Source organism: Argiope bruennichi, chromosome 10 (genome assembly GCF_947563725.1).
Source record: "Argiope bruennichi chromosome 10, qqArgBrue1.1, whole genome shotgun sequence".
Taxonomy (NCBI): Eukaryota; Metazoa; Arthropoda; class Arachnida; order Araneae; family Araneidae; genus Argiope; species Argiope bruennichi.
In genome coordinates this window covers 101,420,866-101,448,154 of record NC_079160.1, presented here as the reverse complement: position 1 = coordinate 101,448,154, position 27,289 = coordinate 101,420,866, and the positions used below count along the sequence as shown (strand labels likewise).

The window sequence follows — 27,289 nt, the reverse complement described above, 5'->3', positions numbered from 1 at the left end:
CTATCCTCATCCAGTGGCGTAGTTAAGTGGCGTACATAATATTGTTTGTTTTTTCCCAAACCATTCTATTCGGTGTTATAAATTAAAATTAATGCACTGCATTTATGTTTTCAGGAAACAATCTAAGGATATCGTAGGACATTTAGATCTTCTTGTCCCCTTAAGCCATTCTAATGCCCTTATCGCCATCTGATCTAAGAATAATAGAAATTCATTTTCATTAATTTTGTGCTTGTTTCCATTGGTACATTAGTACAATATATCAATCAAATGACAACTGTATTTGATGAAAGGTCTTCATCTAGCATTAATTTATCAAGAAGTTGTTTTTTGTTATCACTCGCTGACAAATTGCGGCACGCACAAATACATCGATTTCAACAATCACCTTGGCATTACTCCCCATCAAACCCAGTTCGTTTAATGGACAGATTTAACTGCGACTGCAAACTTTTCCAATTTAACCACTCAAAAGAATACACGCGATTAGAATTTGTAATGAAACATCAAATAGAAGATATACTAGCTAAGCTTTAACATCAATCATATAAATCTACATTACAGCCATCAATTAATCTCACTTAGAAATTTGAAGTAGATAGGAAGGCTTCAAGCTTTAATACATTTAGGTCAATTGCACAAAGTCAGCCCTCCCTTCTACCGCCAACAGACGATAAATTAGAGAATAAGAAGGGAGGTGCTAACATTCCGCCTCTACTAAAAGCCGAGAGGGGCTTAACCAGGAAACCCATTAAAATTCATCAGCTCTAACCTGTTACTAGATTACCCTTGTGCGTGGCTGAGAGTCATTCCCGTGACGGGCCCGTTTCCTGCAGTTTCGGCCACCAGCCAGCTGACCCCCCCTTTTCCCCCAAGTTGAAACAAAAATATGGCATTGGGCTCTTCCGGCTAAAATTTCCCACGAGACACCACATGCAGGGAATGGGAGAGATGTCGCAAGTCTGGTGGTGACGTTTAGGTCAGTGGTTTCTGAGATTCTGGCAACCCCCCGTAGAACCACAAGTAATTGAGAGACGGTAAATGGAGGTAAATTTTGAAGTAGAGCAAGCTCAATAAACTTTGTGAGATGAATGGATTGGTCGGTAATAACAATCAACAAAAACTCATGTAATAAAAAGCATATAAAAATTATTTTTAAAAAGTATTTTGGCAATATTGTTGATAAATGACATAATATCGATTTAATATTTCCAAAAAAAACTTTATGTAGCGATGAAAACTATGATTATAAATCATATGATGTCAATCTTAATCAGTTGACTCTGTGATATTTTTTATTTATTTAGATATTCTTGTTTTTTTTTTAAATTTATTTTTTACAGAATACCCAATAATCAATAAAAGATCTAGCGCTACTCCTACTTGCGTAGGCACATCGAAAAACAGTGTCTTAAAACGCAGTTTTATTTCAAAACAGAATATTTTACTGTTGCCACAACCGATCTGATAAAATATTACAGCCAAAAAATAAAACAAATGTAACTCAAATCGTCTGCAAGGAAAAAGCTACTCGCTTCAATAAAATTGTCTGTAATTAATTATCCACTACATATTCATAATTTTCAACAAATATAAGATACAGACGAACTTCTATATCGAACTAACACATTCAAAGAAACATTCGACACGCATATTTCGATATTGCATAGATATATACACAATTTTTTTTTTTTTTTTCATTATTTCGCAACTAAAAACAATTATTCATGATTAATTTATTAGAACTGAAAAAGATATAAAAATTTAAGCTATCAAAGTATTTTTTCAAAATATAAATGTGTATATAATCAGAAAAGTTGTTTAAAGAAAACACATGTTCGTAAGCAAAAACAAAATTAAAATTTTATGTATTTTTAGCCATATTTGTTTACATTTATTAAACTAAACATCTTTTTTTATATTTAAAAGATTTGGATTATTTTTTCATTATTTCGTAATTAAAAACATTTATGTATGATTAATTTAGATTAAAGTTGAAAAAAATTAAGAGTTAAAAAAATTAAGTTATCAAAGCATTTTTAAAAACAAAACATTGATGTGTATATAACCAGCAAATTTGTTTACAAAATAATGAAAATGCATGTTCGTATACAAAAAATACATAAATTATTTTTGATTATATTTTTTACATTTATTAGGCTAAGCTTCTTTTCTACACTGAAAGATTTCCATTTAAGGGCCATGTTCACTATAAGAAATCTAAATCTAAACTGAATTTAAAGCAAAAATGTCACTTCACGTTTGGAAAGGGATTCATAGATAGAAGCTAAGAATAACAAATGTTTCACCCATAACTATTTATAATTATTTTGTAAACAATTTTCCAATCTCTTTCATTTTTTATTCTAAGAATCAATGAAACATTTTTTCCCCCCTTATTTAGCTTATATTTTTTCCTTATGAACAGAATTCATAAGCCTCTTTCTGACAATGATATATATTATGTGAATATCTTTATATGATTAAAATGATCAATTACACGAAAACCTTTGTGAGATATAGAATTTTTTTCTCGATATATCGCAACAATATGCTGATAAACAGTTGAGATTTTCAGTAGTGTAGATTTTCGATATATGGAGTTCATTATATGTAGGTTTGAATTCACATATAAAAATTCTGCACTATTTGAAAGTAGGTAAATTTAAAAATTCTCATTTTAATTTTCATCTTTAGAAAGAAAGTGATCCATATTCTTTAAAAATATCAGATAACAAAATATTAATGGGATTCGATCTGCTTTCAACAATCGCATTGTCAATATATGTTTAAGAAATGTCCACTGTTAAAAAATTGAAGGTCTTCATAGGATTAGTATTACTTTTATTAAAAGTAATACTAATCCTATGAAGACTTCAATATAAAGATTATTTTTAGAATCAAAATTTTATTTTATGCTTTAAATAAAATATCAATAAATATAATATTTAATCTTAAGATATCAATAATATAATCTCTTTGATTTAAAATTTTTTTGAATGGGTACTGTACGTCAATACAAAGAGAGAAAAATAAAATTAAAAAAAAATGCATTAAAATTATGACGTTGAAACAATGTTTTCGAACGAACGTACGAATATGTTCACAAGTCTATAGCAAACAAAATAGAGCGATAACAAAAATAAATTCAAAATGTCAGAACGAAGAAAAGTGTTTGAACCATTTTATTGTCAAGATTCAATTCCGATCTGACGAGCGAAATTGCTTTCCATAAAGTTCAAAACATAGAATAGGCAACAAAATAAGAGGATTATGACATCGAACAATCTGCAATAATATTTACACCGCTTTTCGCTCTACTAAGCAGTTTTTGTGGATGAAAGGGGAAAGATCAAGTGATATTTTCAAAACAGACATAACGTCATTTCTCTTCTCTTATATAATAATGGCAGTATACATTTTAAAAACACTGGATAATAAAAAAGAAACCATTCAAGCAACATTTGTTAATCATTTACACAATATGGTCACATTTTTTTCCTTCATTGATTAGAATAATTTTGCTTAAATTTAGATAATTCCAGTGTGTTTTTAAAATTTTCTTACTTCTTGCTTGAGTTTTAATTATTCAATGATTATAATGATTAGCAATTCTTTGTTTTACGGTTCTGAACTAATAAATAAATAACACAATTTAATTCAACAGTCGTTTCGTCCAATTTTCTTGTTTTCATGGTAGATTAAACGAAAATAGAGATATTGTTTACTTCACACGTGAACGGTTTTTCATTGGGAAGTAAAATTATGTAATAGCGACAAATTTTCAGTTTATTTATTTATTTAGTGAAACTGATAACGCTACAAGTAAAAGACTAAACAAATTAATCCTTCACGAAAAGAAAATTGATGAAATTTGTGTTTACTATCCTATTCAGCCATAACTGAAAATGATGCGAAAAACTCAATCATAAAATAGAAATGATTTCTAAAATAGAGCTAATACTATTAAAGTTTTTCTAAAAACAATAAAACAAAACGACTTTCAAGATTGTATCATTTGAATAAAATACAAATATAATCCTTACTTTCAAATAAAGTAAAAGAAATAAATTTATTTCCATACTTCAAGATATAAAACTTATTTCACATTTGTTGACAAGCACTAAAAAATCAAAACAGATTTTATTTCAGTATAAAAATTTTATTTGATATTCATGATAACAGTATTTAAAAATATCACACTAACTTATCTTTTGCATTCTGAGAAATGCATTTTTATAAGCAGATTATAATCGATTTTTTTTACCGTTTTCTTTCTAATACATCAAACAGCTTTTCTGTTGAGTTTATGTTCATCTAAAATAGTTTAAATTGATGTAAGAGTTCCTAATGTTATTCGTAACAGTCTTGGGCAGTTAAGTAAATGTGTTACGCACATATTAAGCAATATAAAGGGCCGGGATAGCCTGATTGGTAGGGTGTTGGATTCGTGTCCCTTGAGTTGCGCGTTCGAACTCCGCCGGCTGAAGACTCCCCGCGTGTGTGGTGGCTGGCGCACGTATAAATCTATCGTGACACAAAGTCCTCGATTTCGAGAGTAATACCACTGGGGGTACTGGATCAGGGTTGAACGTTCTCTGATTCAATTATAAATTACGATCTGTGGATGAGTGAATGAAATGCATGAATGAAGTCCGCCCCCTAAAAAGGGTTGTGACGCGTGTGTAGCTAAGTCGTACTCTTGACCCTAGATGGCGCAATTGAAAAAACAAGATACGCCCCTTGGCTTAAAATCATTGACTTCTAAAGTCAGTGGGCTTGTCTATGTATGACAATTGTCATTAGAAACAACAACAACAAGCAATATAAATTCACCAATGATAAAATGACAATTACTATAAGAAAAAAAAAATATGGGCAGAGAGCATTGTTTAATTTACTACAATTAACGACTTCTTTTAAAGTTACACGAACAGTAACTGTTTTTTCCAAAGATGCTACAGGCGCTCACTTCGTGCCTCAAAATCCAGCACGAAGAGGAAGGAAGTGTCGGATTGTAACTGATGCATACTGAAGTGCTAAATTGACTTATAATTTATGATAATGGATAGAGGATGGTGATTAAATCAATTAGTGTCCATGGCTTCATATTATCCAAATCCGCCACAAAGGTTATTTTGGAAATGACAGAATTAATTTGAACCAGAGTCAGACGAAATGGATAACATTTTAGCTAACACAACATCTACGGACTATGACGAGATCAGGGCATTTGAATCCCGAAAGATTTAGTGTACAATAGGTCAATTTACAAGGCAGATCTTCAGTAAAATCGAGTCTCGAACCCGTGACCTTTTAATACCGAAATCACAGACATGTGACCATGATATAGTGGAATCCTTTGATTACAAGAAGAATTGAATTACTATACATGAAAGGATAATTCCGCGACCTTCTATTGGAACAATCAAGAATATTCTAGAAATTCATTATCTGGCTTTAGAAGAAGGCGGCTTGGAAGTTAAAAATCAAGGGGATAATAGACGATATTTAATAAGCTAAGATACGTCAAAAGAGTATTTTATTATAATGCTGCTCTTTCTCCGCAACTTGCTGTTTCCTGCTTTCCCACCATTTCGACAAATGCACTCGTTCCGTCTGTGACTGGAAGTCAATTGCTAACTCATGAAAACCAGGGAATATAATGCAACAAAAATAAATACAATTTTTTTGTTTGTAATTTTATACAAAAGATTTTGTATAATAGCCAGCAGCTTTGAACTTTAGCTATGTAACAGAATGGAACACTATTCAGATTTCTTGAAATTTTCTTTTCAAATATTGTACATATAATCTTAAAATATGTGACTTTTTCAATAAATCTCTCTCTTTTTTTTAAAAAAAAAAATTAATTAAATATTACTAATTTTGAATATCCGGTTTAATTCCTTGCATCACATTTCATCATGCTGCGAGCTTAACTTTGCTACGAATTATAAATTAGACTAGTTTTTTATTTTATTTTAAATTGTTCGTATGAAAATTTAAAATACTTATATCTTTTTTATTGAAACCAAACCACATTTACAGAACAGAAAAAGTTTAAAATCTGCAAGTTCGCATAAGCTATTCTAATCACAGAATTACAATTTAAGTACAATTTAATATATAAATGAAGTGTTTAATAATGTTTTAGGACAATATTCTGTCTTTAAAATATTCCTGTCTACTTTATTCGAAGACAAAAGCGCAGTTAAAATTTTTATTTAAATTCTGCATTAATTTATAATTAACGTAAATAAGAATCATTTCGAATAATTTCCATCTACAAAATACGTGATTCAAACACTAAACCTATGAAAAACTGCGATTCCTTTACATAAGGCAGACCATTCTATTTTAAGTAATCGACGGAATTTACTCAGTGTATTTAAATATATCATTTTTTATATAATACAAAGCTATGAATAAAATCTTTATCCCAGCTGATAAAACAAGGTTCAAAACAGAGCTACAGCTTAAATGTATCACTGAAAGATACCAAGGATTTGCATATATTTAACATATGACATTGAAAATCAATTTTTCTTCGGTTTGGTAATAAAAGTTTGTGCAATAGATAAACGTATTGTGCAATGTTGCAAACGATAACACTTTTATTAGAGAAGCATAACAAAAAATTCGAAGATTCCGGCAGCTGATTTCGAAGGGCAAATATAAAATATTCAGCCATGTAGTATCTAAAACAACAGAATAAAAGAGGCTTTGATTCGCTTCGTAAAGACAAGACCGTAATCCCGATCTATAGTAGTTGTTTTTTAAATTTTTTTCTAATATTTTGGAATCTAGGCAAAAGTTAAGTAAGCATATTTACTTGACAGATTAAAGCACAAATTAAGGCTAAGAGATTATTTTTTTTACTCATGAAAGAATATGAATTAATGCGCCGTGAAAGTCGTAATATGTTTAATTCTGATTTTTAAAAGATTTTTTGAGAACTAACATGCTACTTACATTATTCTTTTTGAATGAACTTTTAAAAAGTAAATTTTATTAAAAATGCGTATAAGTATGTATATGAAACATAAATAATAAATAATAGGAAAGCAACGGTATGGAATATTTTTTAAATGTGAATATTAAAGCTGTTTATTGCTACAAAGAAATACACGAAAGATCCATCAAAAATTCAAGTAACATTTCATACGGTAAAAAACAAAAATGTGTCAAATCATTTTAGAATACTAAACATGACTTTCTGCCTTCTAAAATAGTGTGGAAATTGTTTTTGTCTGATAATTTCTTCCATATATTAATGAAGAATGAAGTACAATTGCGTAAAAAAGTAAAAAAAAATTTAGTTAAGTTTTAATTAATTTTTTTAAAAATATTTATAAAACGGCCTTAAGTTTCATAGGAAATATGCGACAAATTTATCACTTTAAATCTCTTGTCTTGTAGAATAGCAACAAAGTCATTTCATATTTTCTTCACAACAGATTTACATAAATTAAGCATTATCAAAACACTGAAAAATGAAAATAATTAAACAAAAATGAATTCTGATGTCAAAGAATAAAAAGAAATTCTTTCATATTAAAGTGAAAGGAAATCTCTTGAAATTTGCCATTTTTGCGAGAACAATAAAAACAAATATTATATATTTTCTTGTGAAACAATCATTAAAAATGTCATGTTTTTCTTTTCTCTTTGTTCGGATTGTATTTTCTCGGAGACCAAAATTCAAATAATTATCCAGAAGATCACAAATAACGAAAATTGAAATGTTATGAAACAAGGTGAGCGAATTTAGCCTTGATTTAGCTGTTAATAATCGTTTGGTATCTTTCGGCAATCGATTTTAGCGTGATTAGTCATCACGTTAGCTGGCCAGAAGGTCGGAGCAATTTGCGACACTAAATAATAAAAGTCTATTTTGTAGGAAAAGAAATCAGAGCTTAGGATAGTTTACGCAAAGCTCAAATTCCAACTCCCAGATGTTCTGTGAACCGTTTAGACAACTGATTTAGAAAATGCAAGGAAAATTACAGAAGCGTTAAAAAACATGGCAAATCTAAATGACCATTTGGTATCTCACCTGTTCATATGTAACAGGATGTTTAACTTCATCACGAGTGTCGCTTTGACAACCACATAAAATGATTGGTGCTTCGCTGTGGCCTCGGATTTCTTGCAACCACTGAAAAAAAAAATAGATTTATATATTTATCCGTGCATTACATATAAAGAAGGAAAGTTATGCAATGATATATGTAGATAGTAATTAAGTAAATAGAAATCATTTAGAATTTTAAAAAATCGTGATGCAACATTATAAAATACAATCTAGAAAAGCATAGCATAATTTATAAAAAGAAATTATTTCTGATAAAAAAAAAACAGAATATATTCACAAAGTATTTAGCATTTTCATTATTTTGAAGTATATTTAATATTAATATTAAACTGACAAAGAATAATTCTTGATCTAAAATGATAAGATTCTATTTTACTGATAAGATCCTATAAAACTGGGTTAAATTCGATATATTTCCACGAACATTACGTCACCAAACGATTTCACAATTTTAAATTGCTTATTTCTTCAAAACAATTTTTCAACGTTAAAATTCATCCAGGGAAATCAATCATGTGATGTCATTACAAGCTAGTCTTTAACATTTAAATGTATATTTGTCACGTTTTGATTTTTTTTTTTTTTTTTTTTTCCTTCTGTTAAAAATCACATTGGATTTCGTCTGATGTGTATCTCGCGGACCAGAAGAAACTTCACCCATTTATTGAATTTTAGCTAAAAATTGTTAAGATTCAAAAAATTAAATAAAATTTTGGAGTTCCGAAATTGAGTTTTATTTTATTTTTTCATTAAAATGCAACTCAGCGTATTTTAAAGAAAACATCACCATGAAAATGTCAGTTACGGATATAATTGAACTTATATGATTTAATTCTTTGTTATTAATCCTGAATAAATTTAATCTTTTAATAAAAGCTATTGATTTCAACATAAAAGAAATAGCATTTCATTCAAATTGCAAAAGAACTTTATATAAAATCAGTGAAAACTAGAATCAGTTGAAAGAAAAGCAAAAACATTTAAATTTATCCAATTAAAGAACACGTAAAAGAATTTTTTTTTTTTTTTTTTAATATTGAAACCTTGTTCTATGAAAATTTTAAGAACAACACAATAATTAATACAATCTATGAAGTCCACTACAGTTATATTTGTCTCAAGATCCTTAATATCATTTCAATCATAAAGAAGTTCCATTAATATAAACCACTTATTATGCTTGAAAGTAGCATTCTTTTTTTAAAAAAATCAGTTATCCTAAAATAGAAGAGGACACTATGTTATATTCTGATCCAAAAATAGGAACCATTTTTTTACCAAAAGAGACATGGGAAAAATTGTTCCATTTGACGTTAATTATTTATATTTTCTAAAGCAATATTTAATTTCAGAAAAATGATACGCCAAACGATATTCTATAGTGGTAAAAGTGAAATGGTAAGTGTGCCTAATTTTATAAATATTCAAAATTATTTTAAACTTCCAGAGACAGACAGCTCTAACTATGAAACAGTAGTATTCGATTTTTCTCATTTTGACAAACGCTAACAAAATGGAAAACTAGTTCACTATTGTTTGAAGCAGTTTTGAATGGTTGAAAAATATAGAAAAGTTGACAGGAAGTAGTAGTATCAAGCATATCAAATGAAACTATTTTTCATTTCAATATATTCTGTTTTTTCAGAGAGACATTGTAATTCGAGTAGTTGCCAGAACAATGCCCAGAGATAAAAAGAGTTTTGAATAACCTATATAATTCGTTATGTTCAGGAAATAGAATATGTTAACATTTTGAAAGAAGAATGAGATAATTGCTTTTCACCTGTCATACGTAACTTAATTATTGTTTTTTTTAATTAATTTTTAATATTGTACTTGTTTTTTGATGCAAACTGTTAAAAGTTTTCCTTTCATTATGCCTTCAACACTTTAGAAAGCATTTCCGTCATTTCTTCATTTTTTTTTCTTCATTTTATTGAATACAATATCACAGCTGTCTAAAGCTTTAGATTTATCATATTCTTCTTTTCCCAAGCTAGAAAGTAAGACAGAATTATTTATTAATTTTTGAAGTTGATGAATTGTAACAGAATCCGTCCAATCACACGCGCCAATTTAAGCATTGAATCATTCCATATATTACAAGAAGAAAAAGGACTTGACTTCACATCTTCCGTAAGATGACGTGTTAAAATATTACAGGCTGTTATGTTTATCATATGAATTAACTCCCATTTTTCAGAATGGGCACAGCCCGGACAATGGCGTAACAAGGGAAAATAAATCTAAGGACAGAACTTCTTTCCACTCCTCTTTATATTTGACTAATATAAACGGAAATAAATGTAGAACTATTTTATTTTTAAGAATATTAATGTAAAAATGGTTTGTACCTGTCAAAACTAGATCCCATAACATCAACACTCCACTAAATCCAAAAAAAAAAAGAATTTAGATAATTTTTATTATTTAAGGTTTCTTGCAGATTTCTAAGGTAAGAATTAATAAGATTGGTGAGTAAACAGATTTTATTAGAGAATATTAGTTTTCAAATTTAAATGTAAAATTACAGTAATTTTAATATTTTAATAGAATAAGGTTTAACTGGCAAAAGTCTTATTAAGATTAATTTATTTCAATTTCGCCAGGGTAACTTTCAGTATTTCGACTCAAAAAGGAATCTACAAAAATTTGGACAATCAAAAGGTTATTATCGTATATCTTAGCTTATTAAGCTTATGGTAAACTTAAAATACCTTTTAAATAATCCTTCAGTTCTAGTTAAAGTAAACAAACAAACAAAAAAAACCCAGTAATTAATGAAATCAAATTACAGGATGTCTACACTAAGGGAATAGTCAATAACACAACTCAGCTGGTAGCTGACATAAACAGTTACGGTTAACATGCGACTCTGAAATCACGTGAGTTGATTCTATTGCACGATAAATGCACTAAATTTGTTTAAAAAAATATTTTTAGTTAAAATGACTCACTCCATGCTTGTAAAGATAGATATTTTAGTTTACACGATGATAAAATAGTATTTGACTGTTCAATATTTTCTGGATAATTATTAGTTAATTAAATAATTAACTAATAATTAAATGTTATGTAATGAAATTAAATTATGAGTTAATACAAGTAGCACTACTTGAAGTGAAACGTATTTTTTGAACACGGGGTGACCTGAAACGTGGAAATTTCTCAAAATCTCAAATTCGAAGTTTTTTTAACAATTACAGTATTTTCTTTTAACACAATTTGTTTACAAGAAGAAAAAAAAAAGACATTAACAAAAATTATTCTTAAAGAATTTTTTTTTCCCAATCTGACTCATTATGTTAAATCATTAAAAAAAAAAAAAACTGTTTACGTATCCAGGGAGAATACTGTTGATCCTTTAGAGCTAGTTAATGAAGGTAGACGCTAAATTAACCAGTTTTTATCTTTTTAGAATGTAAATATAGATTGGAGTGAGTAATACCAGGAGCCCACACTTCGAGTTCACTGTCCTGCGCAGTCATTTAAGGAGGAGTGGTCACGTTTCTCTATTCAAATTAGACGCATATTTTTAAAAACTGACAGGCAACCTACGTTTTTCGGACATTCACATTTAATCAACGATTCAATAATTACGGCGATAAGATTCTTGGTTTATCTTTAGGAATGCTCTGTTTATTGATCTTGTGAATGAATGAATACGCCACAGATATGTAAAAAGATATTTTATGAATAACAGTTCAGTAATTCAATAACACCTCAACCGAAATGAACTTGCAATAAATAAAATTTACTGGAACTGTTTATATTAGTTTTGTTTCAACAACTAATCGTCTTATTGTAAACTAACTGATAAAACACAGAGCAGTTGCACTTTATACAAAATTGATTCTGACGAATGGAATCTATATTGTTGCCTGCCGTTTCTGGTTCAAACAATATGGAAGAATTATTGTTCGATATTGTCCGCAGATAATGCTATAATTCCTTTTGCAATTACCATAGATTTTATTCCCTGATGAACAATTAATATGTTGATCGCCTTTTTTACCATCTGTTTTATATCTTACTTCTATCTATTACTGATTTATGATTTATTTCTGCGACGTTCTTTAATTGCAGTTTGTTTGTTTTTTAGTATTCGTATTGCATGTGTTTTATATTTACTCCGGTTTTTATTTGTATTTTAGGCAACTTTTTTTTTAAAAAGTTATTATCGATTCTCGCTTTGTTTTATTCTTGTTATATACTTACCTAGATTTTTTCTTCTTTTATTTGCATATCAACTTCTATAATAATAATTATTATTACTATTTCAAATTAACTATGCTCTAAATAATCGCTCGAACTCTGACTTCATTGTAACTTTTTACTTCGAAGACGCGGATTTTTAATTTTCTCACTGAATCAGAATGCTGCGGTTTATTCATTCTTTCTAAAATCATGCAAGATTGAAATTTTTTCTCGCATTCTCTCATTCTTTCCTTCTGATTATTTTAGATATTCGACCTTTAACGCCCAGACAAAAGCTAAAATTTGGACTAAATCCATGAAATTCGAAAGAATAAAAAGCGTTAAAACCTCACTGACTGCTTCTTCAATCCAAGTTATCTAGAAAAAAATATCTTGGAAAATATAAAATAACGAAATTAAAATCAGAAAATCTGTTTACATCAGAACTTTCACCTAACACATAAAAAGGTATGATTCTTCGTATTATCGTCTTTTTTTGTCTTTCAGTGATGTAACTCTTATTTCTTCATATAGTATTTCTATGACAATTTGATTCGCAATGATCTTGTGGTGGATTGACGATGAGCAAGGATAGAACCTGGGACCTTGTGGTTCGCAGTCCAGTAACATGGCCATGATACAAAAGCAATTACTCGTTTCCGGGTCACCAATGTGGTGGATTGGCGATGAGCGAGGATAGAACCTGTGACCTTGTTGCTCGCAGTCCAGTAACATGACCATGATACAAAAGCAATTGCTCGGGTAGCGTAGCTGTTAACTGGCTTATAAGTTATTCACTATAATCTATCCATTATACTCCTTTCCTTTTCCTTTCTTTATACAGTGTTCTCTGTTTTGTATATCCGTTTCATTCTCATGCGCATGCATCTATTATAAAGTTTCCAGTAAGACATCTTTATTTTTTTATACAGTTTGCACAATTTTTTTTTTTTTTTTTTTTTTTTTTTTTTTTTTTGCGGTCCACATGGATTTTACTCCTGATAAGCAACTGATCCGTTGACTGCCTTGTTTGATTTTTATTATACTAATAGTATTGTAAGATGGATTTCACACATATTTAAGACTTCATTAAAAAAGCAAAAGTTATTGGATTTTATTTGAAAAAATTTAACAAAGATATACATACTGGAAAAATATTCATCATTAACAATTACGATTTCTTTTCTTCAATTAGAAATACAATAAAGCAACGTTTTATACGTTACCAAAGAGACTGACTAAAAACGAATATACATATGACGTGTAATCAAAGACGTATAATCAAAATTTTAATAAGCAACTTTGATTATTACAAATTTAATGTTGCTAATGCCAATTTATGCAAAAGTAACTATATTTAAGTTGTTTTTAAGATATATATGATAACAGTAATTAAATCTTAAAACTAAACATCTATCATAAAAATGATAAAAAAAAAAAACCCGATGGAATTATTGTATTTTTATCCAATTATTCACTTCATTACTGCATAGAATGTTATTTCATTATCTGCTTGTAGGTAGGTTTTAATTTTTTTTTAAAATCTTTAATCGTCGTCTGGCGTTCTGATTCACATGGAGCATTAAGCGTAGCATTATAAATCACATTAAATTTTTAGAATGTTATTTCACTAATGCTTAGGCAAATACAATAAGTCTGAAGCTTTTCAAGCATTCATTGCGTCTTTAAAGGATAAAGGAATAACTTTTTTATTTTTTCCCATCTTCGCGTAATTTATTAAACAGTTTATCAACTAATAATTCAATTCGTAATCTCCCCCTAATTTAAAGCTTGCTTGTAAAGTCTTCTAATAAGAGAACAGCGCTGGCGGTGAAAAGGGTCAGAAATTCGATACAATGACAAGATAATACTTGTTCTTTGATTCTCAATCGTGTATCTTTATACGAATATTTAACAGCATGAATTAAGCATTTCACGATGCCTATAATTCTGCTGTTGATATTGATATAAATAAATCTTCCTTCGCTTACCTTTTTTAATGTATTGTGAAGGGACATTTGAGAGGAGAGGTCGAAACACACAAGGAAAGCTCGGGCATCTTTGTAACATAAAGGCCTAACTGTGTCATATGCTGCAGCACCTGAAGATTAAGAAAAATAAGATATAATCATTTGTAATTTAATTATTATTCATAACACCTGCAAAAAAAATTTATAAATAGAAATGATTCTTATCACTATAAGCAAACCAAAATTACAATTCATTCAAGATTTTTAAATATTTTAAATACAGGATGTTTATAAATGAAACATCCAACTTTGAAAGTCACTTAAAAGAAAACAAAACAAAGTATAGTCTTGTTGTTCACTGAAAATAATAGTTGGAAATTTTAATTTAACATAATTACTAAGATCTGCATATCTGTACGCTTTTTAAAGCGGCACATCAGAGATGCTGACAAAACATATGATGAGCTATCGTTCGTATTTTTTAGAGGGGCCTACAATGAAATCTATAACTGTGTTGGATTTAAATTTTCAACCGTTATTTGTAATTTTCGACGAACAACAAAGTTGTACTTTGTCTTGTTTTTCTTTTAACTGACTTGCAAAGTTGGGATATTCATTTTATAAACACCCTGCAGAATATATGAGTTGTTCCTTCATAAATATAAAAGAAAGGAGTTACATTTGAATCACATTTTTCTTGAAGATTCACTAGAGTGTTCATTTTTAGCAGCTTTTAAAATTTTTTCGTCCGATCCATGAACAAGAACATTAGTGATAGACTCATTAAGGATAAACGAAAGATATTTAAAAAAAAAAAAAAGAAAAAAAAAGGAGGATTTTGTGAAAGATTCAGAGCATGCATATACCGTGCAAAAGGGGATTTTACATAAGTTTAGATGAGCAAGTATTTATTTTAACCGCGTGGTTTTTGTTTGATACTATAGCTTCACATTGAATAACTGAAGTTGCAGAAATTAGACCCAGAGAAACGTAGAACCCCACGCAATTCACATTAAATAGAAATAATTAATTTTTAAATAATTTATTTAAATTAAATATTAAATGTATTTTATTTGTATTTATTTTAAATTATATATTAATTATATATTAAAATTAAATATTAAAATAATTACTTTTTAGATTACGGATAAAATTAGCTTATTACAAGCACATAGAAACTAATTTTTAATGAAAAAGCCAGCGCTCTATCCGATGAACAAAATGGAGTGATAGTGATTCTTTTTCTGTTGTTTTCAAGAATGCATGTGCTAAATTTCAATAAAATAAGTTTAATATAAGTTTTTGTTTTATTTTAAAATTTACATTAGAAACATATACATTGCTTTAGATATATATAGATTAAGAAATAAGCACAAAATACTAATAAACACCTACATTAAATGTAAATTCTGCAATTCAAATCGGTATTCTTTAAAAAATAACGGCTTCGAATTAAAAAAAAAAACTGTACAAAACAACGAAATGTGACAAATATAAACACCGAAATGTAAAATAAATATGATTAATTGAACAATAATAGGAATAATTTCATACAAAAAGATTAAGGATATTAAAAATATTGTTAAATTATCGCATAAAAGAAAATTAATCGATCTCAAAAATGATAAAATCCAATTCTCTGAAAACAATGAAAACCATACTTCCGCGGAAAAGTGCCATTTTTAAACAGCAGCTGCACAAGATAAATCCATGTATATTAAAAATGAAATCAAAATAAAACGTTTCTTTTTTCGGTGAAACTAAATCCTCGAACCCACACAACCACCATTACCGTATAAATAATTTTCATTACGAGCAGGAGGAATCAAATGTCAAATAACCACTGACTGACTGCGTGGGATTTATCAAACCTGCAGACATTTCACCCCATTTTCGAGATTTGAGAACAACGTGGTGGAACCGAAATCTCCCACGGTGGGCCCCAGTGAGCCCAGAAGAGCCCCAGCCCAACCCAGCCCATAACAAATTATGAGCCCCACTCATTGTTTCGGAAGAGGTATGGAAACTATTTCATTTCTTGCGCAAGGAACGCTATCTCGGCACATGCAGAGGCAACGATGGTCACCATATAATGATATTTTGAAAGATTTATCGCGTGAATTACATTAACTCATGGATAATGAAAAGATGCTTATCTCTGATGAGTTATTAAAACCAGCGGGAGTAGTCTTCCCAAAACTTTCTCGCATACTCTCTAACAAACCTGCCATGCCAGAGAACCCCTTACATGGCACTGGAGTACAATAGCTACGAAATATAAACTTCTGGTGCGAATTTAGCATTTTTACTTAATCTATCGTGTGATACTTGGCGAGTTATTTGGCGATTAATCCCTTTTTAACCTATTAAATAAATGAAAAAGAGAATAAATACTTCTATCAATAAAAAAAATCTTTTGGCTTTTAACTGATTATATATTTCATATGTGCATTTCAATCTATTTAATGCAAAAATTTTTTAAAAAATTAAACACTTAGCAAAAAATAAATAAATAATCCTGAAGGTAGTCGTATACCATAATTTAGTAGGATCTTGATTATTTTCGAGAGTGAAAAAAAAAAAAAAAAAAAAAAAAAAACGAAACATATTTTGAAATCAGATTACCGTTTTCAAAAACTATTGTAAATAACCGGTTAGATTTAGTTGATAACAACCACGTTGCTTTCGAAGACCTCAAAACTCTAATTAAAAATAATTAACACTAATAATTAAAAACAGTTACTTTTCCAAAATTTTTCGGTTTAATAATATGTTTTCAAAGCTCAAAAAGCTGAAATTATTTGGTTTTGATATAATAATAACGATTTATTAGTCAAATTTGCAATAAAAAATGTTACAATGAAAGGCAATTGCATAGGTTAAGCTCAGAAAATGTATGTGATCTGCAAACAAAACTCAAATTACAGAACAAAAAACAAAATGCCATATGCCACTCAATGGTTTTAATCTGTTATATCAAAACGCAGCAGTACTTTTCCCTCTCTTTAACATATATTTTAATATAACAGCGAAGAAATAGTTGGAAAGCCTAATTTACTCGTTCTTTTTTTGCCGTTTCAATTGCCTCTTTTAAATCATCTCAACAGAGACATTAGAAAAAGGCCCCATTCTATTAGGAATAATAGTTACAAATAAAATATTAAAACTTTATCGAATAAAGAGTCATTCCCTGTCCTCCCTCGCGATCGAATGACAGAAATCCGTGAAGACTTAATATATATAATATTAAATTATACTATTCAGAAGATTTATGTGCTTTTTCGCAAAAGAAGTTCTTAATTGATTATCTTTCCAAGAGAAAAGGGGAAAAAAAAAAACCCAGCATTTTCTGAGGAATTGTAATTTTTAACAGTTGTTATTTTACCCATCATTATTATTATGGACACAGCATGTATAATGAAAAATGTACTGTGTCATACTAATTCTAAGAAGGATTCCACTTTTTTTCTCCCTTCTTTTATATGTGACCTCATTTCGGATTGGAAACTAAAATCATAACTTTACACAAGGTATAAAAAAAGTTAATGAGGTATTAATTAGTGATAAATGAAAGATACGAAATCTAATATACGCACAGCAATCTGGCATATTCGTGACTCTCAAACCTATTACCGTAAATTAAGCGTAAATAAATTTACGAAGTAACGAGAGATTCATATCTTTATTTCTAAATAAAGAACCTTGTTTCAGTTGAATATTTCTGACTGGACATCTTCTGTCTCTGGCAATAGTTCATAATTTTTTTTTTTTTTTTTTGATATAGTAACAATAATTAATAGTAACAGTACATTTAATATTTGTACATTTTAAAGAGGAAATATAGATGTATAAATAAAAACGAGAATTTCACTGATTCTGACTTAAATAAAATGTTATAGGAGTAGAATGAATTTTGCTTTTATAGATAAGTAATCGATTTTGAAATTTTCCGTTCTTCAAATATGCAACGGATTATTATAGAGTTTATTATAAAATAAATCTTCTGCAGTAAGTATTTAAAAAGCGAATGAAAATATTTTCCAGTAAAGCAAAAAAATATAATTTTAAATTATGCTATTAATATTTATTACTTTCAAAATTTATTTATTTGCAAACGATTTTTCCCCTTTTTCAGAATTTTTTTATAGCGTTACAATTCGAATTTATATTAGTTTTTCATTATTGTTAAAATCAAACACAAGAAGTGGAAATTACTTTAAATATTTAGAAACTTATTTTCTGTCATATTTTAGAGACATTATAGATAGATTATCCACTGTAACAATAATATTTTATTGATTATAAACGCATCCAGTTCCAATAAGTAATGAATTTAAGCTAAATTAAAAGCAAATTAATATTTTTAACATTATGTAATATGCTCATGTAAATAATGCAGGAAAGCTAAAAATCATATTACCCCTTTTAGAATATGTTTTTAAAAACAGATTTTAAACAGAACAAAACAGATTTTAAACAGATAACAGATTTTTTTTTTGTAGTTTTTTATAGAAAGTTTTTACTTAAAAGCTGATCCGAATTCTTTACGAACATTTATTTCGAAATGAATGCTAATGAAAGCAATCTCTCTCGCGCATGTTCACTGTTAGATTTTGTAGCCAAATATGTGCAGTATCATGCAAAATGGAATCCATTTCAATCCGTCGCATAACAATGAAATAATTTTTGAAATAAAGCAGTATTTAATTTTTTTTTTCCTGTAATGATTCACAATAATAATTCTATCTTAAAAGGCGAGTTTGAAGATATAAATTTGAAGAGCGAAGCTTTGCAGTTGGTTTTAACTCGCATAAAAAAATGGCGCCAAAAATAATCGCCAAAGAATTAATAAAATAAATCCGTTCACCATTTAACAGAATATACTTCACCGAAAATGTAAATGTTCGCAAAATAAACCGTTTTACCGGAATCAAAGGATGTTATTCAACCAATACTGAAAAGTTAAAGATGAACAACACTTTTAAAAAGAAGTGAAAATAGACGCTTCGGTCCTGCGCTCTGTAGAAACTATTAATATCGCATAGCAGCCGATGGTATTGAACTTGCTATCTCAAGTGGATAAATGTGTTAGATAAAAAACTTCAGAACGGGTCTCTTAAGAACACGCATCATCCAAGATTCGCACAATGAAGTTCACCAACGTTAACCGAATGAGCAAAAATAGATAAAGGCTTGGTCTATGTGCTTTATTTTATTATCGGGGAATTCCTCTCAAAACGCGGCGACGCAATCTACAGCACGTCATCGAAAAGAAATCACGCTTTTAGCGACTGAATCTCCTATTTCGAAATTAAGAAAAATTCCAACAGAATTTTGGCGAAAAAAGCAAAATGAATGCTTTTATGACGGATTCAGCCTATTGAAATAATTAAACGTCTGCACATGACGCTATGGCACTTTTTTACATATAAATAATTTAATTATTATTTTATATTAACAAATTTTAATTATTAGTTTATATATTATATATATATTAGTATATTATATTTAAATTCCATAAAATCTTTAAATCATTGAATTTTTAATTCATAATCTAATTAATTGAGTTTTAAAAGGTTAGTGTAAATGTTCGATTCAATACATATCAAATGGCATCAGGGTCCGACTTAGTCTAATTGGGGCCGGGGGCAAAAACTTCTTTGAGAGCACCTCCCTCTGCTTCACTACTTCAGTAATGAATAACCGTGCATAGAACTTGTCTACGGTATTTTTCGTTAATTAATTCAAATAATATTTAAACATAAAACTGACGGACTTAACACTATACTGATATTTTGTTTAAAAAAATGTTCATTAAAGAAGGAAACGTAATATAACATTTCTATTCGAGTTGAGGGCCCCCTCTGATGTGCAGGTCCGGGGCAACTGCCCTCGCATGCCCTGCCTTAGCCAGGCTCTGAACGGCATCATATGCAAAGCAGATCTAAGTGCATTATATATTTATTAGATAATGGTTAAAAGGAAAAAAACTAGTAGTCTTATAAACTCATTTCTATAAAAAAAAAAGTATTAATACAGTATTTCATACTCTATTTTAGGGTTAAATAATGTTTCTCCAATTATTTTTCTTGAAACTTGATTTCCACACTTAACGAATAACCATATTGGCCATAGAGATCACCACACTAGTCAATAATAATGCATTATAATCAAATTGTGATAAAATTCGAATTTTTAAGGCTCATTTAAAGTTCAGATATGAACCAAGAATTATCACATGAATTTAATTATATTTATGTTCCAATTCATAGGAACACTAGGGATATTTTAAAACAGTCATCATAATTTTGAGCCGAGTACAGATGATGGGAATAACACCTGAGCCAGCAATCTTCTTTACCAATTTCTGCGCTATACTAGTGGGAATTGGTTTGGTTTGGTTATATTAACGTCTAGTTGGAAGCAACACTTGGGCTATTTTGGGACGGACCTCGTCATTTTGAACCACGGTCAGATGACGAGGACGACACCTGAGCTGGCACCCCCCTCTCCACACCACACCAGCGGGAGGACGTTTGGTCAGGACGGATTTAACGTGCAACAGACCCCCTTACACGACGGTTCTTCGGTGGAATCGGGTCTCGAACCTGAAACCCTCCGGTTCCGAAGCCAAGACCTTACCACCAGGCCACCGCGGCCCATACTAGTGGGGAAACATTTGATCCCGACAAAATTAACATGAAACAAATCAGCATACATTGCTTTTCTTCGTGATGGGAATTGTTGAAATCGGGTTTCCAACATAGAATGTTTCAGTTCAAAAGTCGACTTTAACTATCAGGCGTCAAAATCGCTTCCAAACGAAAATAAAGTAAGATGAAATTCTATTATATTAAAAAAATATTTAAACACAATACGACTTTTGCAAAAAAAAACTTTTTTAATAAGTAAAAAGGCGTTGGAAAGCAACATTAATCGAGAACTGAGCAATATCGTCATAATTAGTGTGGATGAAAAACACATATTTTCAAAAAATACGTCACAGATTTTCTTGCTACATGCAAAAGGGCAATTCAAGTCTATGAAAACCAAACATCAGATTATTTAAAAGTAATTTTGAAACTGAAAATCCATCAGAAAAAAGTAACTGAGCACCCAAGCATTGCAATGCATTCTATGATTTAAAAAAAAAAAAAAAAAAAAAAAGGGTACAGATAAAATTGAGGGTAATTTAACTGAACAGAAACTAAACATGAAAGACATAATTTATCTCAAACACACAGATAAATAATAAAAAGTTACAAAAATAGAAAATAAGGAAAATATAGCAATCCTTATTTTGGCATGCAGTAGTTCTCTCAAAATCGTGTTACAAGCACGCCATTTCAAGTCACAAGCTAAAATACAACTGCATCAGTATAAACAACAGTCACGAGTAGTAAAATATAAAAGCTGACTCCCCCCTTAACCCCTAAACTAGCCTCAGACATAACATCGTACACTTCTCATCATATGCTCAGGCGTAAATCGAAACTTTGAGAAGGGGGTGCAAGATATTCTGGGGCGAACGTAAAACAGGGTCGCGCAGTCTGGTTGGTGCTTGTGACAACGTCTAACATCTCATCCAGTCACTATTTTAAAACATACATTGTGCCCTCAAAATAGATCAATCTGAATTTTCTTGTTGGGCCATACGTGCAGTTAGTACCTGCTCCAAGTGCCATCTGTCTCAATATTGTGTTCCCGAAGCCCCGAAACAAAATGGATGCTCTTTGCACGTGGCGTTAAAAATAAAAAGTATCTGCAGATAAAGTAATCAATGACAAGCTGGCAAGTCAAGCCTAATTGCGCCCCCTCCCCTTGAGTTCTCCCTCTAACTTTTCCGCGTGCTACGTATATAGAAAGAAAAAGTAATCATCAAAAAATTTAACCTCAAAAGTTTGACGAATTTTCCCGTTTTGGGCCTCATGCTTTCCTCCAGTTTTAGGGTTGACCAATTTTTCTTACTGTGCCAGTATTCAGCACCCGTATGCTGTAAGAGCTATTCCAAACTTTTCAATTTTTTTTCTTTAAATTTCAAACATTTCTTCTTTCTAGTTATATATATTATAAAAAACACGTCAGAATTTAAAGATATCCACTAATATTCACTTTAAAAAGATTACGAGCTAACTGCCAAACGGAAATAGGATTGTGACACGCTGTAGTAATAATAGTTCTCCGGGCTGTGAACATAGAAATGAACTAAAACCTATTACTAAAAACTCGTAAATTCGGGCCAGTTTGGACGAGGGGAATTTAGTTCAAACCAAGTCGGTATGCCCATCCCAATGTTTGTCACCACAATAATTCAAAAATAGAACTTGCTGGAAAATATATAAAATCTGGCTTATGATTTTACTGCTAGAATTGTAGATTTGCGAAAAATTTTAAACGAAATCCATACACTAAATTTTAAAAATTTCCCTCAATATCTGTTCTCAACTAGACAAAAGACAAAGATCTAAATTCCATACTCAATTTTCGGCACAATGCTACGATGCTAAATACAAAGTGAGCCATATTGTATAATTATACCAGAAAATTGAGGAGAAAATATTTACCACGTTTAGACATGATGAAAATTCCATGTTTATTTATAAATATCGCACTAATTCAACAGCTTTTTTATATACAAAAATTAATTTAAGAAATTGTCATTCAAAAAATGGCAAAACTATTACTGCCAACAAGGGCTTATTTGTTCCAGCGATTTACGCCTATTTAGTATTGGAATCCATACCACAATTTACATTAACTGCTAGTACTAAAATATTCCTGCAGAGGTGGTAAAATAGACAATTTTATTAACTATAGCTATGTCACGTAAACTAACATCATTAGGTTGAAGCCTCTTAATAAAACTTTATTGGCGCGTATGCAAAAAAGCTAACATTTACTTGTTGTATAACATTAGATCAAAATATTTCAAATATTAAAAATTTTTTAATAATTATTTGTACATAAAAATTTAAGAAATTCCTGAAAAATAACTTATTTTTAAAGGAAAAAAAAACCACCCCAAAATGCCAGGTATGTATCAAATTTTTTTTTTCACAAATATCTTAAAACATTAGTTAAAATGATGCTATATTGTAAAAGATTTTTTTTCAGAATGTATGAATACTTCCACATCAATTTTATCCAAGAAAGAAAATGAAAGCAGCTTTAAAAAAATAAATTTAAAAAAATCACTAAAGATACAGCAACGAAATAACAGGGAGAAATATTCAATTCTTTCAAAAAAAAATATTAACAGATCATGGTAAACTGTGATATTTAAAAGTCCATTTAAGAATATTGAAAAATAATAATTACCCGAAATTCAACAAACGATTTCTATTGATATCTGCTGATATTTTGATTTTGTTTAAAAAAAAAAAAAACTTTTGAATCGATTTTAGTACGATGCATTTATTTTTGTGTTAAAAAAAAAAGAAATTTTATTTCAATATCTTTGCGGTTTCTTTAATTTAAGAATCTGAAAAAAAATATATCATTAAAATCATCTGGTTATATGTTTCTATTTTACAAGATTTCTCCGTGCTATTTCGTTGTAATATCTTTTTCAACAACTGCAACTCATAAAAGAAATAACAATTTCAAATAATATTATTCTGCAAAGCCTAAATATGTGAAATAACCATGTTTACATTTTTGTTTCTGATGGACAAAAGCATAAATAAATTTTTACATTAATGAATCACCGAAGTAAGCAACCATTTACATAAATGTAACATTTTAAGCAAATACATAAAATAGAATCTCACTAGATTATATATAACACGGTACAAAAATCGCTCGTATTACTTACCGAATGGCAACAGTGAAACTGCAAACAAATCACCATACGAACATTTCAGACTGCTTCAGCAAATTTTTTTACAGCTGCGCGTGATTACACTAAATAATGCAGTTACAAAATGTTATAAGAAATGCTTTGTAGAGGGTTATAATCTGTTAAATCCATATACTCCAAATAAGTTGTAAAAGAAATAGACGCCAAACAGGAAATTTAGCAAACATTAAAATAGGCCTAACAGTCGCTAATTGAATAATCACTATGACTTAATTATTACATAGTGATAATAATTTAAAAAGGCAAAAACCTGGTAGTACAAGTTGGTCGCCAAAGGCGGCTACTATTAGAGAGAAAGGCTAATAATATGAAGCGGATAAAAAATAAAGTAAATATATAAAACACGTAAAATAAAACATAACATGAAAGAATCGATATCCGGAAATATTAGAAATTAATTAATGTTTACATGATTTACATCAAATACGTCGCGCTAGTTTAATTTTTAATACAATGTAAAATTTGCAGGGGGAAAGAATGTTGTCAAAACGCAGCATGCGCCTACAAGTTAAATGGTATATCATTTAACTGTGATATTATGCTAGTTAACTTCACAGCATGGGATATAATCTAATACAGAAAAGAAAAAAGAAAAAAAAAACCATTTCTAGCTTTAGTAAACAAGTTAAAAATATCACGGCTTTCAGTATCTCTCTCTTTAAATTCTGAATCATTCGAAGCCATCAGCAAGCATTCCAAATGCGAAACTAATGATAACAATCGGGTCTCAGATGACTTCACAGAATCCGCCTTAGAACTTAACACAGAGACCTTTGGCTGCAAATCAGTTCACAGCTCTAAATTAGAAATAGTAAAGCCTTTGTCGCTGGAGGACTCAAAGAATGCGGTACAGATCACTTATCTGGTAAGATCTAGTTGCAGTGAAGCCATAATATTGACGTGAGCGCTAAAACTCGAAATCCTTAATCAAAAGAAGGACATGATTAAATTTTGAGATGTAGACAACGATAACAAAGAAAAACAAAGTGATTTCAAATGCGTTTTCAATGGAATTGAAGATAAATTAAAGCGTGTTATCAGAAATATAAAAGTAAATGTTTATCATCAAAATTTATGATTAGAGACTTCCGCTTGATTGATGATTTTGATAAAATCTTTTTTAAAAAGCTTTCTTTTATCCCATTTTTCAGATATTAAATTTTGTATGATTAGAATTTAAATATTTTCTCACAATAAAATTCACAAACTTTTTTAAAAAATCTCATTTTTAAAAAAATAAAGTAAAAAAAATATGAAATAAAATAACAGGTATACTTATACATTTTGTTTATTCCAATAATGTCACATTGTTATGGATTTTATTATAATGTTGGGATAATCAAAAGTTTTATATTCGATAAATGAATAAGCTATTTTTCAAATATATTGCAATATTATCAATTGGTGCTTAAAGTTCGTTTATCACTAAAAAAGATAATAAAAGTAATAAGTCTTGAAACCTGGGAAAAATTTCTGAATCACTTCAATGCTCTTCAAAATGATGAAATAATTTATCCTTTGCTACTTTAAATATTTCTATTGTCTCAAAAAAGACGATGAAGTGACAGACAAAATAAAGAATACCAGGTGATTAAATGTTTTACAGAAGCATTTTATAAATATTTTTTAAGGGAAATATTCTGATACACATGATTATTCCTATAGAAATTTTATTATTTACTATAAATATATTTGACGAAAACAATCTGTCACTAATGACGGATTCTTACATAATTTAACTATTTAAAAGGCCATTTTTTTCTAATCATATTAAATTTAAATATTTTTAGGCTTGAAATTAGAATAAGAAAAGGGATTCATTTAGCTTATTAGATAAATTTACTTTGATTAATTAATTAATTTGGTTAATTAATAATTAAGAAACAAATCAAGACACATCATTTTGTCTGAGATAAAGAACTGAAGCATCTAAGTTCCTGACTTACTAAAATAATTTGTCAGAACTTATGCCAGCCTACATAATTTCATACAAAGATTGATAAATTTGGTGGGAAGCATACTTCCCACAGCCCTAGAAAGGGTGAAGGATTTAATTTAAACAACACTAATTCTCAGTATCTGATGACTAAATAATAAAATTACAACAATGCTAACAGCTAAAATGCATCACTAAGCCTAAAAATTCACTGAAGCTTTTCTAAAATTCTCTAGAACATATTCTGCTGATTAATTTTCAACTGAATACACGAATAAAGAATTAATTTTTAAATGTAGAGCAGATTTATCTCACACAGAAGCGATTGCGTCTATAAATAAAATTCACAAGAGAAGAACACAACACAATAAAAAGACAAACAGGAGATAATATCAAAAAATGAATCTCTATCAGTTTCCATGAAGAAATAGGAACAATCGTGAATGGAATATCAAATAACATAAGGAAAAGATAAATTTAATTAGAGAATTCGCTGAAAATGAGGATGAAACGAAGAATGAAACACTAATTCCTAGAAGTTTGAAATTATTCCGAGTTAATAATCTAAGAATAATAATTATTAGAAGAATAACACGTTAGAAACAGCCAATGATATATTACATTTCATAAAAGATACGTCAGCATATTAAGAAGTGTAATCGATTAAATGTATAATCTATAATGTATCTATTTTTGGTGTTTACTTTATTTAAAGATAAGCTGATATTTTTTACCATAAGAAGTACAGTTATGATTAATTATGTAGCCACTTTCAAATAAAATTTACATTTTAAGTTACATTTTTAATAAAGTAAAAAAAAAGTGTAAAAGCACAACTCTTATTCAAGTTATATTAAAAGAATAATTTTTTTTTTTTTAAATCCAGAAAGTATTTGCAGATTTCGTATATAATCTCACCTGAAACAGCTGTTCATGTTTAAAAATTAAGAAAAATGAATTATTATTATTGCATATATCTTTTTCAAAAGAGACAAAATTCTCCGTTTCTGAACCGCCACATTCAAAATCGAAAACATAATATAAAACCACATAATAAGAAAAAATATATACAAACAAAAATAGAACTATGTATACATAGACTACGATCATTTTATCTTAATTACAAATTTATTTTTGTCAATTATTTTAAATTACAAATTTCTTTAAATTATTAATTTTTTTGTTATTAAAAAGACTGCGATTAGATTCTCAGTAAACAAAAATTTTAT

The 27,289-nt window shown here is 29.2% G+C and overlaps 1 protein-coding gene across 1 annotated transcript in view; it reads right to left on the bottom strand.

The window, feature by feature from the left end:
- The window catches only part of LOC129988700 (rho-related GTP-binding protein RhoE-like), an 81,693-nt gene that overhangs the window by 4,519 nt on the left and 49,885 nt on the right, over nt 1-27,289 (bottom strand). Inside the window, exons 4-5 of the mRNA XM_056096973.1 lie at nt 14,287-14,396; nt 8,060-8,161 (exon numbers count right to left, since the gene is read on the bottom strand). Coding sequence (XP_055952948.1) covers nt 8,060-8,161; nt 14,287-14,396 — 212 coding nt within the window. The remainder of the gene's footprint in view (nt 1-8,059; nt 8,162-14,286; nt 14,397-27,289) is intronic.